This window comes from Coturnix japonica, chromosome 12 (assembly GCF_001577835.2).
Source record: "Coturnix japonica isolate 7356 chromosome 12, Coturnix japonica 2.1, whole genome shotgun sequence".
Classification (NCBI taxonomy): Eukaryota; Metazoa; Chordata; class Aves; order Galliformes; family Phasianidae; genus Coturnix; species Coturnix japonica.
In genome coordinates, this window is record NC_029527.1 from 10,723,041 (window position 1) to 10,737,700 (window position 14,660).

The 14,660-nt window shown below is 44.6% G+C and overlaps 1 protein-coding gene across 18 annotated transcripts in view; it reads right to left on the reverse strand.

Annotated features, from left to right (window-relative positions):
* CADPS (calcium dependent secretion activator) overlaps nt 1-14,660 on the reverse strand; it is a 168,919-nt gene that overhangs the window by 93,278 nt on the left and 60,981 nt on the right. For all 18 annotated transcript variants that reach the window (XM_015875155.1, XM_032447316.1, XM_015875147.1 and 15 more), the window contains exons 7-8: nt 5,105-5,216; nt 1,052-1,191 (exon numbers count right to left, since the gene is read on the reverse strand). In XM_015875155.1, coding sequence (XP_015730641.1) covers nt 1,052-1,191; nt 5,105-5,216 — 252 coding nt within the window. The remainder of the gene's footprint in view (nt 1-1,051; nt 1,192-5,104; nt 5,217-14,660) is intronic.

Genomic DNA, 14,660 nt, shown 5'->3' on the forward strand with positions numbered 1-14,660 from the left:
TTAACAGAAAAGACAGGAAGATGAGGAAAAGAAATTATAAGAAAGATGCATGATTTAATCCATCTAATGGATTGAACCTAAGAGAACATTAACAAAAATGAGGCAACGTTACTTTTACAGCTCCCAAAAAGATACTAGATAATGAGTTTATCAAAGTAGTGATTTTCCTAAATAATTTCTACTTTTTATCACATCCTCAGCTCTGAAGAGCAAAGAGAGGAAAGCCTTGGCAATGACCTTAGCTAGATCTTCCCAAAGATTATCTAATTTGTAACCGCATTACTAGTGAAAAAGCATGTATCAGTGTTTGCTTCTGGACACCAGGAAAAGATAAGAACTATTCCCTTTTGGCCAGCTCAGGTCAGGTCACAGCGCACAGGAATTAAATAATCTTGAACTAAAAAAATTCCTTCCTGCCCTACAGCGTCACAGCCTCTTCTGTCTCTGTCTGGGACACAAGGAAGCCTGGAGAGGAAGATGGGGATCCCCTTGTCCCCAAATCCTCTGATAATGATGCACAGAGGGGAGAGACTCCCCTTTTAACACCCCACTTTATCAGTCCTACTTAGACTCTCTCGTTTCCCTCCAGGCAACTGCTGTTTAGTTGTACTGTGCATCTCTGTATAAATAATGAGGATCACATTGGAGTTCATTTCAAGCGGAAGGTGCACTGGTTTTTAGGTTGTGAGAAGTCAGCATGGGGAAATACAGAATAACTTAGAAAACTTATACAACACACCAGTAAGAGGTAGGCAGTTCACTTCTTATTTCCTTATAGGAAGAAAACAATCCAGCAATTTGCCAGGGAATACCATTTAAAGTTTAAATTGTTTAGTTCATATGTATTAACCCTAACCCTATGTATTAAGAATGAGTACCTATGCTAAGAGTATGGAAAGCTCCTTATAAATGACCAAACTAATGTCATTTCTATATTTACATTTCTTTTGATCTGTGAACCTGAGAAAAAAGATTAACTTTCAGAATCTTAAGAAAGAGAAATTTTCTAATGCTCATGCAAAACAAATGGAGTTCAGATAAGGACACTTACCCAGAGTGCTTCATGTTTTGGGGCTTATCCATTCGTACAGCAAGCTTGATCTTCAGGTCTTGATCTGGGCAGTTTTTGGAAACTGTCATTTTGTGCCACTCTGACTGCTTTGGGCTGTTGGGAGTGGGATGGAGAACAACCTGCAAGCACCAAAAGCAAGAATGTTCAACACTATTCTCAATGTGAGTTTTACAACAGCACAACAGAAGAGCTCAGAAAGTCAGTGTGGAAATTCCCATCACTAAGACTTACTTTTCGTTGTTGTTTTAACATGCAGCTTATTATTTTGAGGTTATTTTATATATTCTCTGAGTCCTCAATGTGACATATTTTATAGGGTTGGGCAGAACAGAACTGCATGTATCGGCTCCCATGTTGCAGCTGTTTAAGAAAAGTGGACAGTAAGCAAGCTTGCAGCTACCGAGGCAAATCAGTCTAGAAGTGATGATGGACTGATGTGATAGCAAACCACCAATAAGTTGTTGCTGAGGTTGCCTGTCCTCTACTTTCAGAGCCATACAACTTTGACAGCCTCTAAACTTCCTGATGTTTCCATGGGAGGTTCGCCACGGAACATTATACCTAAAATGGCTTATCAATCACTACAATCAAACTGATGAAGTTGCTCTAATATTTTGCTTACTGGCAAGACTGTACGCAGTAGACAACCTTGTAGATAGGTCAGTGTGTCTGACTGTGCTATAACAACAGATCAAATATGCAGCACATCATGACAGCAGTGGCTGCGGCACTTTCTGCTTTCATTTCATGCAGAGAGGAAATGATGGGGCAATCTCCAGCTGGGGTAAATCAGTGCAACACCAGGAATTTCAGTGGAGCTGTGCAGATGAATACCAGTGGCAGTGCTTGGCTAATCAAAGAAACTGGAAGGCTCCAAGTAATCCCTTCTGATCATAGCTGTGCTTTTCCACTCATTCACTAAGCATCTCACTCCACAGAATATTCTTCAAGAACTACACAGCATTCACAGTTTTGTCCTCATGCTTCCACGTGTCCTCTAAAGTGACTTAACCCTGTGACTGTAAAATGTCTATCTGCAAAGTGAATGGGAGCAGAGCAAAGCTATAGCTGTCTTCACATCGGAATGATGTCCTCTCTGATGCTCTCTGCCTCCTACGCCCCTTTCTCTTCCAACATTTTCTCTCTTGGAGGTACCTGTGCTGGATGCAAATTCATTACAGTGTCCACTGTACTGCATTACATTATGCAGTATCTAAATCCATTAACATTTATGCAAGCACACTCCTTTACAAATGGTAGCATTCACCCTTGTTATTTGCTGTGATCCATCACTCATTACTCACTCACGCTTTGTCCAGGCTCCTGCCAAACTCCAGCCAAACTATACTCATATTCCGGTGAAACTCACCTTTACTGCTGAGCCAACAAAGCAGGCTTTTTCCTCCCACTAATATACACCTGATGCTATTAACCTCTGATAATTGACTTTAAAAATTATTTGTTTCTTCCAAAGCCTAAGGTTAACATCATTAGATTTTTAAGTTCACCATTTTTTCATAAACATTATTTCACACGTTCTTTACTGAATTAAATTTATGCTTTCTCTGGCAGGAATCCATTATTAGTCACCTAGATTAACCGAGCAACATCAGTTTCTGATGACGTTTACCTCTCTTGGAAAAAATACCTGTATTTCAGCAAAACCTGAAGAAAAGCAGCAAGTCCTGCACATGGGTGTTGTCAGAAACGTGGATGCACCCAAGCTCTGAGCATCACCCAATACCGAGGCCTTGCATTAAACTGCACCTCCCCACAAGGCAGGAGCCACTTGGGGTGTTTGGGATAAACTCTGCTTCAATTTCTAACTCTTTTCCATCAGACGGTGCACAAACTTTGTACAGTGTTGTTGCAATTCATGGCTCTTCTCCTCCTTACTCTCAGTGGATGAAGCCTTGGCTGAGGTCTGCAGGCACTTTGCAGCTGGCTTCAATAGGGACAGGATGGATTCCCATGGCTTCAGCTGCCCATCCAGCAGCTCGGGGCTTGGGAGCTCTTTCCAGCTCTCCCTCCAACACAAGCGGTGCAGTGAGGAGTGCCGGCCAGCTGCCAGCTCAATGCTTGCAATAGAAAGTGAGCATTGTGCCGGCCTGGCAGAGCACAAAGCCTCTTCTCAAAGGACAGCTAAGCATGGGTGTTTTTGTGTATAAAACTGCTCCACGGAGACTTTGCTTCCCTTCTCTCTCCACAGACAGGTTCATGCCCATTCAAACAGCTAAATCAGGGGCTTAGCACGCTCCTGGTTTCATTATTTCGTTAAAAAGAAATCCTGACGCGGCCCAATCGGACACGCGTCATCTCGGCCGCTGCAGGCACCCGCGCGGCCCTTTGAAGTTCGGCCTGCTCAAAGCACCGGTGGCCGCCGGCCAGAGGAAATCGCCCTGTGCCCGCTGCTGCTGGCCCACATTCTTGGGATTTCAGGAGCTCACCAGGGGCAATGGCTTCCCACCGGATCAGGATTCACGTGTGTTGGCACGGCCAGTTCTTCCGTACCTCGGGGCAACAGGGCCGTGCTGGGACCTGACATCTTTCTCACAACAAGGCGCAGGGCTAATTGCTTCCTGAGAGCTGCAAAGTCAGCGCTGCTCATGGCTGCCAGGGGAAACAAGGCCTACAAAGCAAGCGGGTCCGCAGCGAGTGTAACCACTCGGGGGATGAAAAACCCTCAGCGGCATTGCAGGGTCTGGAGAGGCTGCGACCATCCTCGAAGAGAAAAATGAGATGAGGAAAGCAGGAATAACTCTGCTTTTTTCTCTCTCAAGTGCAAGAACAAAGGGGCGGTATGAGAATGTGAAAAGACAAATAGTCAAAATGGACACAAATTATACAAGACAAAATCATTTGTGGTGCTCTCCGCTGTAAAGATATAAATTAGAGCAACAACTCACTCAGACCTAAGAGAACTTTTGGCATTTGTATGAACGGCATTAGTGAAAAATCTTGTTAGTGTTCTGAAGACACAATGTGGCTGTGAAGCATCCTTGGTGATACCAGTGCACCAGGCTCAGTGAGGTTCCTACCATCTGTGACTTCAAGGTGGGATCACTCTGGATTGAGATTTTCTCTCTGAGTAGGATTAAAAGGCTGCACCTAAATGTGTAGTACAGGCTCTTCAATGTTGCTTTCTTCTCCCCAACTCTGAGTACAGCTAAGGAGCATGAGAGACCAGCCCACGTCACCAAGGAGGCCTCCCTTGCTGAGGGAGCTGAGGAAGGGGGTGTCAGAGTTTGCTTAGGCATGGGACTGTGACAAATGTAAATGCAAAACACAAAAAATCCATGGAGATGAACTGAACTGTCTGAAAACCCCAGAGTATTGTCTGCAGATAGAGTACACTGTGGTGTGTTGGAGGGACACCAGTCCCAGGGTCTGGTGTAGGGACCACAGGTGAGGGGCAGGGATGGGGTGAGAAGGGCGGTTTTGATATCCCATGGCTGGTGCCAAGGCAATGCAAGCTCTTTGCTATTAACACCACTGACAGGAGCAGTGGACCCTCACTTTCACTCCTTACCCAGCCCCACTGAAGCCAGTGGCTGAGCCACGGTCCCTGGGGGAGCCAGGATTTCAAGCCTTTTGCCATAAGTACTGCCAACAGTGCTTTCAGATGCTCAAGCTGTGCACTGGCTGTTCAGTAGATATGAGAGTAGCTTAACACACTCCTGCCAAACTTAAATCCTCTCTTTTTGCTACAGCATAATCCCTTTTTCTGCCTCAGGAATGTCCATTTCCGTAAGCAACTTCTAAAGCTTTCCGGACTGCCAATATCACACACAAGATCCTTCGCTTTTGCTCAGCGCAGGCACAGCCAACTGAAATGCTGCCATTAAAAACTAACAACAAAGACAGCATGCGAGGTGCATTACTTTCCAGCAGTGGAGAGCTTGCTTTCTTTCCCTCCTGAAGCTTGGCAAAGAAGCAGAGCATGTTGTCCTCCAAAGATATTTCCGTACAGGAGAGATTTCTCTAGAAAAGCAGGGCCAGAAGGAAAAATTGTTAAACTCAAAATGTCCTTACCCTCCCGAGCTCTTTGTCCTCCAGTGCCAGCACACCCGTGCTCTCTGTGAACAGCTTCACCTTCACTGCAGGAAGCGCGTGGGTTGTCGTGAAGTCTCCTTGGGTGCCCCAGCTGTAAAAACAGAGACACGCTCAGCTCTAGTGACAGGCCAGTAGCACTGCTGCTTGGGTGGGCAATGGTTAACCACAAACATCGTGCCTGGCATAAGCTGAAGTGGTTGGGCTGACTGAGTGACAAGGGCATTAATTATCTTCTTATGGAACTGGGGGACAGATGTTTGGAAAAACCATGATGGTTCTTTTGGGAGAAAAGATGGTTATTTGGAAGCAGCATGAAACCAAAATTAAGAGAACGGATTTAGAAAGAGAGAACAATATGTCTCTGACACTGTCAGCCTGTATAGTTAGAACAGAATCTGAGGATGGAGAACACCTGCACCTAGGACATCTGTAATCACTCATTGCCTCTGCTCTTCTCTTGGCTAATTAACCTCATTTCCAGGTTCACAGTGAAGTTTTCTTTTTCTGAAGAAACATCACATTTAACCTGGGTCCTCTTCTGAGGCTCAACCCAGCCCTCTAGTCCAGACTTAGGCTCAAGTTGTGACACACAGTGTAAGCCCTTAGGTGGGACTGCAGAACAGGACACGAGATGCATGAGCAGGGGATGGCAAGGGCAGGGGTATGGTCACCTTTCAAGCACACAATGAACCCTAAGCACTATATATTATTTGTACTCCAAGAGTTATCTTCTTGGCAGGTACTGAGGCTTAAAAAGCAGTGCTAGGGAAGCTGAATGAACCACAGGATAGTGCATAATAGTGCATCCTAAGACCTGCCTAGTACAGTTAAGGCTTAAACTGCACTATGGTAGAAAAACATGTGCAACTAGCAGTTCTTTGAGGAATACAACACCATGAGCTCCAGGCACAGGGTTGGACCCATAGCCTGCTGACATGGATTGCAAAAGTTGCCATTTTGAGCCTTGCAATTGGAACTCTCCCTGCAGCTGACCTTCCTTACACAAGTCTATGGAGGCTTGCTAGGGAAGGCTCAGTGACAGGCATGAGAATATCTTCCAATCAGTCACAGAAGAGGTTTCCTCTGAACCAGGACATCAGAGAACACATGGAGACCAGATCATTGCATTCAGCTGCAGACACTTTCCCCCTGGGCCTTATTCTTACCCCAGCTTAGACAGGACTGCACAGCCATTTGGGCCAGCACAGAGAAAGCTGACCCTGACTTGTCCTTGTCCTGCTGCAGAGATTTGGGAAAGCAGTGCGTCAAATCCCCAGTGAGCAGCTTGCAGCTGGAGCTGCTGCCTGGTGAGCCAGGAGGGCCCATCTGCACTCTGGTGGTGAGCATCCTCGCGGGATGCAGGAGGTGGCAGCAGCTGCACACTGGTACCTGTCAGAGCCATGCATTCCCATGGGTACTGCTTTGTCTTCCCCACTGCACTCACCACCCTGTGCTCCTCGCTCACACCCCAGCATAGCCAGCACAAGGCAACACTAGTCTCAGGCCAAGCACCTGGATAAGGGGATGCTGCTGTGCTGGGAAATGAGAGCACAGGGCTCTCTGTGCTCATAATCACAACGTGTGGCAGGGAAAGGTCGTCTCTTTCTGCCCTGCCCGGATTAACAGCTTTCCTGCTATGTTTTCTAAATGGATCCTTCTAGTTCACTTACTTCCTTTCTTCAGCTAATCAGTGGTGACAACCTGCCGGTCTCTAGGGAGCATTGCCAATCCCTGGGACCCACTGCTAATCCTTGTTACAATTCTGGAGATCACATATGCCCAGCAGACCCCTCCAAACTTGCAGAACCCAGTGCAGGAATTTCAGTGGCCTCTTCTCAATAATCAATACATTAATTTCATCTTGGGTTGCTTCTACTCATTACCACACCCAGCTGAGCTCTATTTCAGTTACAGGAAGACTACTCTTTCAAAGTTACCCAGAACTTACACAACAGTCAGCTTTGATTCAGGAAGATCATAGACAAAGGAGAACTGTGAAATACCAAGTCAGCTCAACATCCCAAAGGCCAAAGCTTTTTCAAACAGTGATATTCACATCAACACCTCAAATCATTCACCTGCATAGGGTTCTTCAGATTCAGGAAACATCTCCCTATGGCAAACAAGAACAAACTGAACAGCATCTTGGAACAAAAATTAAGTGAAACTTGAACTAATGCCTATTTGGAAGCTTTAAACAAGTTCAAAAGTAGCAGAATAAGGAAAAAAATATGCCTTCTATACTAAGAGGTAAGAAACCACGGTGCTTTTGTGCTTCAGATTTGCAGACATGTTTCAAGATTTCTACATCTTAGAAAGTAGGAAGTAATTGCAATAAAGCAAGACACAAACTTCCAGGCAGGGCTAAGCAAAGCACCCCTGACTCAAAGCACTCCTTGTTAGAACAGCTCAGCTCAAGGTGAAAGGCATAGGGATGGCTGGGAGGATGGCTCTGCTGCAAAGAGGATGCTCCTCAATGCCTGACCATGCCAAAGCCCAGCAAGAAGTTAGCAGATAAGAACTGCTCTCTGGTCTTTTAATTCATCATGAGCTAAATTTCCACGTTGTTCCCAGAGACTTTGAATATTCACTGCACTTTGAAACTCATGCAAAGTGTACAAGCAAGCTTGAAGGCGAATCGCAAAGGTGTTTTTTACAGACCAAAATAAACAGACAATATGTCACGAGCAACAGAGTGATGTGAAGGAGTACATGACGCAACCTAAAATAGTGCAAGTTAGATGAGAGCTACAGCATCTCATGAACCACTCCCATTCATCCTCATCCTGTTAATGACTTGCATTTCCTCCCGTCCTCAAAATTAGGTCCTCTGCTGAAGGGCAGTTCCCTTGAAATGACTGGGAAAACACTAAGATTATATGTTTATCAGACAGAAAAACCAAACAGCAGCTTCTGTATTTGAGAAGTTATTGGGAAAAAATAATTGTTTTCTTATGTGCAGAAGGAATATGGCTTAATGCTCTGTTCTCCAAGCCTATCTAGTCCAACTGAGTTCAGCAGATGAGCTGATCAACAAACTTAGTTCCCTCATCAACTTTGCTCTGATGTTTTCTTTTCCAGCATCCTGTTCTATGTTTCATCTCATGGGAGGATGCATCAAAGTGCCAGGGAGCAGGAGCAGGGGTTTGGCAGAAATTACCTCCAGCACCGCAGTTCGAGTCAGATGCCAATATTACACCTCATTCGTATGTGATGCATCAGCTTCCAAATGTACGTTTGAAACATGAGAAATAGTCTTATTTTCTAATTGGAGATTATGATTTCTCTCTTAAAACAACCACGCTGTCACTAGCAAGGAAAAATTGGGAGGATAATCTCAATTTGGATAAGAGGAGAAAGTAATAAAATATCCAACCTTACGCTGCGTATTTTGACAGCAGCTGCTTTATAGAACTCATAGCTCTGTTTACTATTAAAAAGCTCTTATTTGCTGAAGCACTCCCAGACCATATGCTATCAACAAATGTTACTAACCAAATACAAACAGTAATTTTCATTAGGTTTCCTTCACAAGAACAACAGTAACCACAAAGGGAATAAATCTTTCCAATGGCAGTAAATACACATAGCAACCCTTGACAACACTGTGGTGCTCACATATTTATACCCTCAATCACCGTGAAAAAACCCATGCCAGCAAATAGAGACCCTCAGAAGTTGGGTTTTGTGCAGGTTGGAGCCTGCAGTGATGTCATTAGTTGCCATAGTGATGCTCAGCATAAGGCCATAATTCATACCACCGAAATATGATTTGTATTCAATCTGAGTATGCAGTTTATCTGTGCTGTGTATTAAGTTATTGTACACAAAATTAGTTCTGGATAATAGTTAGGTATTAGGATACTTCTGAGGGAATAACAGTGTAGTGCTTTTGTTTTCACATGTTATACTTAAGCAAGTTATTACTGCAGAAATTGATTTGTTAGGAAAGTGCCTTTGGACCCATTCTGGGCAAATTCTATCAAGAAATAGCCACACTATCTCTTCCCTTATGTCAGAATCCATGCTTACACTGGAAAGCAACAATACATCTGCAAAGCAAAAGGATACAAGAATTATCCAGAAAGTATGCAAGCATCAAAATCCTGACAATACCTTCTCAGGTAGGACCATATTAATTTCCTGAATTCCACCTGAAACCTCCAGCCCAGCATGTCTTCCTGCATAATGTATCCCAAGACCCGAAGTTAGCCAGGAATTAATGCTACGCATAAGGACTGTGCAAGAATTATAGCCCTATTTGTGCCACCTGCTGTATTCCACTGATATCATTTGGATCTACTTGGGTCTCCAGTTAGGCATCAAACTTCATATAAGCAGCTAAACTCATATGGCTGAAAAAGGCCAGAGGGTGAGATGTACCCCAGGTGCTAACCTGACAACCTGTTTTACCTTTTATGAGCTGAACTTGCTTTACTTTTTACAAGCAAAATAAGCAGATCATCAGGGTATGGAAGCATGGAAGCTTTAAGAACAAACATTTCCCTAAAGGTGCTATCAACATTATTAACAAGACTGCCTAAAAGATTGTGAGTATTTTTGTGAATGAAACAGATGATGTGTAACCAGAAGGGAAGGTACTACTAAAACAAAATCATTCCAAGACCATGATGCTGATAATTGCACACCGCTCAGTACGTATGAGAAAACTATTTGGGATATAAATGAGGCTTCTGGGGTCTTGTCCCTACTGTATTGCATAGTAGACCAGGAAGCAGATATCTGAGTCTGGTTGTTTCTCTTCACAGCAGCCCACTTACATGAGTCAGAATTTTCTCAGCTGTCCTTGAGAGACAATTCATCATTTCTATTCACCTCTAGTGCCTACCTGCCTCTAAGGGAAACTTTCATATCAATGACCTTACAAGCACTGACCTTACATATTAATACCCAGGTGAATGAATTAAATCCTATCATTCATATCGTGTTGTCTCCAGCAAGTCTACACAGCCCCTGACTAATTTTACAATTGAGAGCCTTCTTCTATCCACAGTCCTGTATCTTCATCCAGCTACAGCAATGATGCCTGTGATTTCTGTAAATAATGAACAAGTGCAACTGAATTATATCACCGGGCCATGAATCAGCCCTGCTAACCAGCTCGGCCTGTCAGTAGGCTACCGTGGGAGCAGCTGGAGAGTGATTTGCTTTCGATGGGGCTGACATTAAAAAGTGATCTATGATCAGTTTTCATGGGCTTCAGAACTGCCGGAGGACACCTTTCCTCTCTCTCCAGATACATTTATTGAAAGAAGTTTGCCCGGCAGCTTGCATGAAACAAACCGGGAACAGACAGAAAATAGAAGGAAAAAGTATTAGAGGAGAGCTTCACTCTTCCCTACGTGTGTTCACTGCAGAGGTACATTACAGCCAACTCACACAGCAGCAGTCAGGGACACGGCACCTCACTGTGGGGGACAGCACGTGCATGTGGTCCTGTCTGGGGCAAAACTGGTATGGCTGCTTGGTGCAGGAAGGTGCCTGCACTGCTACAGGCTGTCTACATTTACTTTCTCCCAAAAACTTGACTAAGAAATGATGGTTTCCTTCCTCAGCCCGCTCTCCACCTCCCAGAAGAGACCTTTCCAGGGAGCAGCCTTAGCACAGAAATCACAGATGCCTGAAGCTCAAACAATGTTAGAGAAGGCACAGAGCAAACCTGCCCTCCTGCAGCCAATGGAATAGGCAACACCCTGTCCTCCAAGAGCCCACGTCCATCCACTGCTGCAGGTGCACAGAAAGATTTGAAATGAAAACCGCAATGGCTACAGTTAGAAGCAGAGAATACACTGGTTTCATCCATGCAAAAGTGTCCTCGCCTAGGAAATCAAATTCGGGCGTGAAGACAGGTATCTTTCTTCTCCACCTACAGAAATGGATTAAGGATGGTTTGTATTCATCACACAGCCTGGCTCCCAAGACCTGCTCAGCCTCCTCTGAGATTCCTCCTGCTGTAAGCAGGTGGCTGCTCACCTTCAGAACAGGATAACCAAGGTGATGAGACACAGAAGGACAACATGTCCTATTTTTGCTCACATTTGTTGCTTCACTTCTCTTATTGATGGTAGAACAGCATTTCGGCCCCATTCCCCAAGGAATAAGCTGATGTGGGAGTGACAGCACAAACGAATCCGGCACCTTCAAGGCTTTCCTAGAAGGTAAGACCAGCTGGCTCTGACACAGGCAGCATGCAGATGGCAGAGAAGTCATTGCCCTGGTAGGTACACAGGCTGTGGATGCCTTCCTGCTGTGCACAGAGCACTGATACCTGCACTGATGGGCAACTCAACAGCTTTCTGAGAGATTCCATGCTTTCCTGGGATAACATAATTCCTTCCCATGGAGGGTGCATCACTCAAATGCCAAAAAAATCCCAACTATCATCTAAAATTCTCGTGTTTATGGAAAGTGTGCTTATTTACCCCAAAACACCACTGCAGATAGTTCTAAATGTGTTATGGAGAAGGTGAGCAGATAAGGATGGAGCAGCTCCTACCACAGCCAGGGATTGCTCCAAACCTCCTGTTCAAGTTTTGTTGCTACTGCTCTGAGACACCATCCCAGTGTCACACATGGACCCCATCCTGCTGAGCACCCTGCAGCCAGCACACAAGGAAGCTGCTGAAATAAAGGATGGGAAGACAGATTACGTCACATAATAGCTATTCACGGCCACGAGATGGCATTCCTGCCCCAGCGATGTCCCTCTGACATGCCTGTATAGCCAGCACGGTGGCACCAGGTGCACACAGGAATGCACACCCAGGCTCTGCTTTTTACTGCAGAAATGGGTCTGATTTGGAGGAGAATTTATGGCAAAGCCACAATCTTCAGAGCATTTATGGGAGAAATAAGCACCGTGATTACTTGGTGTGATTTAAATGATGACTGCTTTTAAAATGCCCTGTGCTCATGCTTAATACTATGATTTTACAATTAGAGGCAAACAGCTCAGCAGGAGGACACAGAAATGGAATCCCAGCTACCTTTTATTAGGAGGTCTGAACTGAAAGAATAATTGCTTTTACAAGGGTTGCCTACCCTGTGTGCCTGACAATACTTTATCAGTGTTCCTGCTATGGATACGGCAGGAATCAAAGATTCATTCATGAAATCAATCTGCGTGCATTTACTACCTGCGGCTGTTAGCACTTCTTGCATAAGCTCACTGCAATACCATGCACGTTCTCACTGCTATGCCATGTAGGAACAGAGTCCTACTGCTGAATCAGTGCAAAGATGTCCCACCGAGCCAGACACAAAGCCAGATGTTTTACATAAACAACTATTTAACCTCAGATGTGGTTAATCATTTCTATTAAATCTTACCAGCCTGAAAGAAATCCAAACTAAGGAAAACTCAGAATATGGAAAAGAAGAGAGAAGTCCTCTCTCTGAACATACAGACTACTGGCATATAGCAGAGACTCTCCCTTATAAAGTTAAGTAGAAGAAAGCAGCAAAGTAGCTCCTGGATGTAAACTGAGCTGAAAACTGCAATAAAGCCTTTGCCCATGCAGTGCCAACAGTACACAGCTCCCTTCGTGTTCATACACAGTGCTGCTGCTCACTAGGAGACCTCAGCATGTTCACAAAGGAAACAGGTCTCCACCTTCATCCTCACAAAATACAGCTGAAACATTGACAAATGACAGTCAAGGTCGGTCATCCCATTAAACCATTCCTCCATCCAGAGCTCTGTCTGGGCAGGAATGAGCAGAGTAGCACTTCTTTAAAGCTGTTCTTTAAACCACGCTCTGTATCTTCCTACAATGCTCTGCAACAGCAATAGCAGTACCCTTCATTAAATAATAATGTGCTCTACTTGTACACAGCACTTGATAAATAAACCAACAACTTGGCACTTTTCATGTCTGGTCCCCTGCCTTGCACTTGGCGGGTGACGTGCAGAACTTGGATGAAGGCATGGCTTGTGGTTTTTTCTTAAACACCAATTATGGATATTAACTAAGAAGACTGAATGTACCCCAGGACTTTTGTTATGCAGCTCTCTTCTTAATTTAGCAAATATTTTAGCACACTGGATCCTAGGCTCATTTCCATGTCCTTTTGGTCTTTGCTAGCCCATCTTAACATTGGTTGCATGCAAGGGAGTGATGCAGCAGACGGGTGTAGATGAAAATTGCCTTGGGCATCATCACACCTTCTGGACTACTTAAATTTGAATGTATGCGCTATCACAGGAATACATAATTCCCAAATACATAGGAACAGTCAAGAATTCAGACAGCTGGCTAGAAAAGAGAGTGAAAGAAAGGTGCATGAGCTCAATCCTTACTAGACACCAAAAAATCCATGCAAAAGCAATGCTATGTACACTCCAAAGGTCAAAAAAAACCACAGCCAGAGCTTGCATTTACTTGCTATCAGAGGCAAGACTACAGGGAAAACTACAAGAGCTAAGTCTATTGAAACAAGATTTCATTACTCTTCAACACCATTTCTAGTGTAACACTTATCGATAGCACTGGTGAGCAGTAGGACCATATATGAGTTCATTTTGCAGATAACAGCCAAGGAAGAGAGATGTTTTATGGACAGAATGACTGGTATGGGAATGACTTCCCTTTGCTGCTCCAAAATGAACGACAACAAGAAAATGGCCAAGGTAGGCACTGCTCAGAGCCTCACCCATGGGACCAGCTTGGTATCCCAAAGGTGTTGGCCTCACATGAGCTGTACCAGGGCTCCATCACCTGCTCTTATACAATCATAAGGTTCCTGTAGGTTTCCTGAGGAAAAAGAGCTCTAAACATCTGCACAGTTGTGAATCAAAACTATGCACAAGGGAAGTGAAGCCAATCAGTCTGGGTAATTATGGCAGCTTATCATTATGCTGAAGCAAATCCAAAGGGCAGGGGGGAGGGGGGTGGAGGTGGAAAAGCTTCCTTCTAAAATGGCCTATTGCTTTGCTTTTTATCATGAGCTGTACCCATTGGAAAGGCACCACAAGCACCCACTGTACCCAGTGGGATACACAGTGGGAGCTAGGAGCTATGCTGCTTCTGCTCATGTTAGTATAAACCCCTTTACAAGTTTATTGGAGTTAAACTTGTACTACAGTGCATAGAGCATTTATTTGTAATTCATACGTGTGAGCTCATCTCTAAAGGACCTTTGCTTTTTTACTCTAGGGAATGCTTACAGCAACTCCCAGCTAACTGTGCCAACAAAACACTGAGTGCAACAAAACACTCTTAGCATGCTCCTACTTCATGCAAAGCCACTAAGCATCACTTCAAACTGTAGAGTCTGAGGCAGGGGTTTCCCAAATGAAAAGACCAGAGTTTCCCCCCTGCAAAGAGGGAGGACATCCCTGCCCTGCAGCTGCCCCTCCTGCAATATTTTGCACTTTGATGCCCGTATCTCAGAAAGAGACCCTCACAGGGCACTGCAGGAGGATGCAGTACAGCTCCTGTCGGGCTCATGGTCAGTAGTACACTGCATACCAATCCGAAGCTAAGACCCTCATCAGGTGATAAGCTTGTAGAGA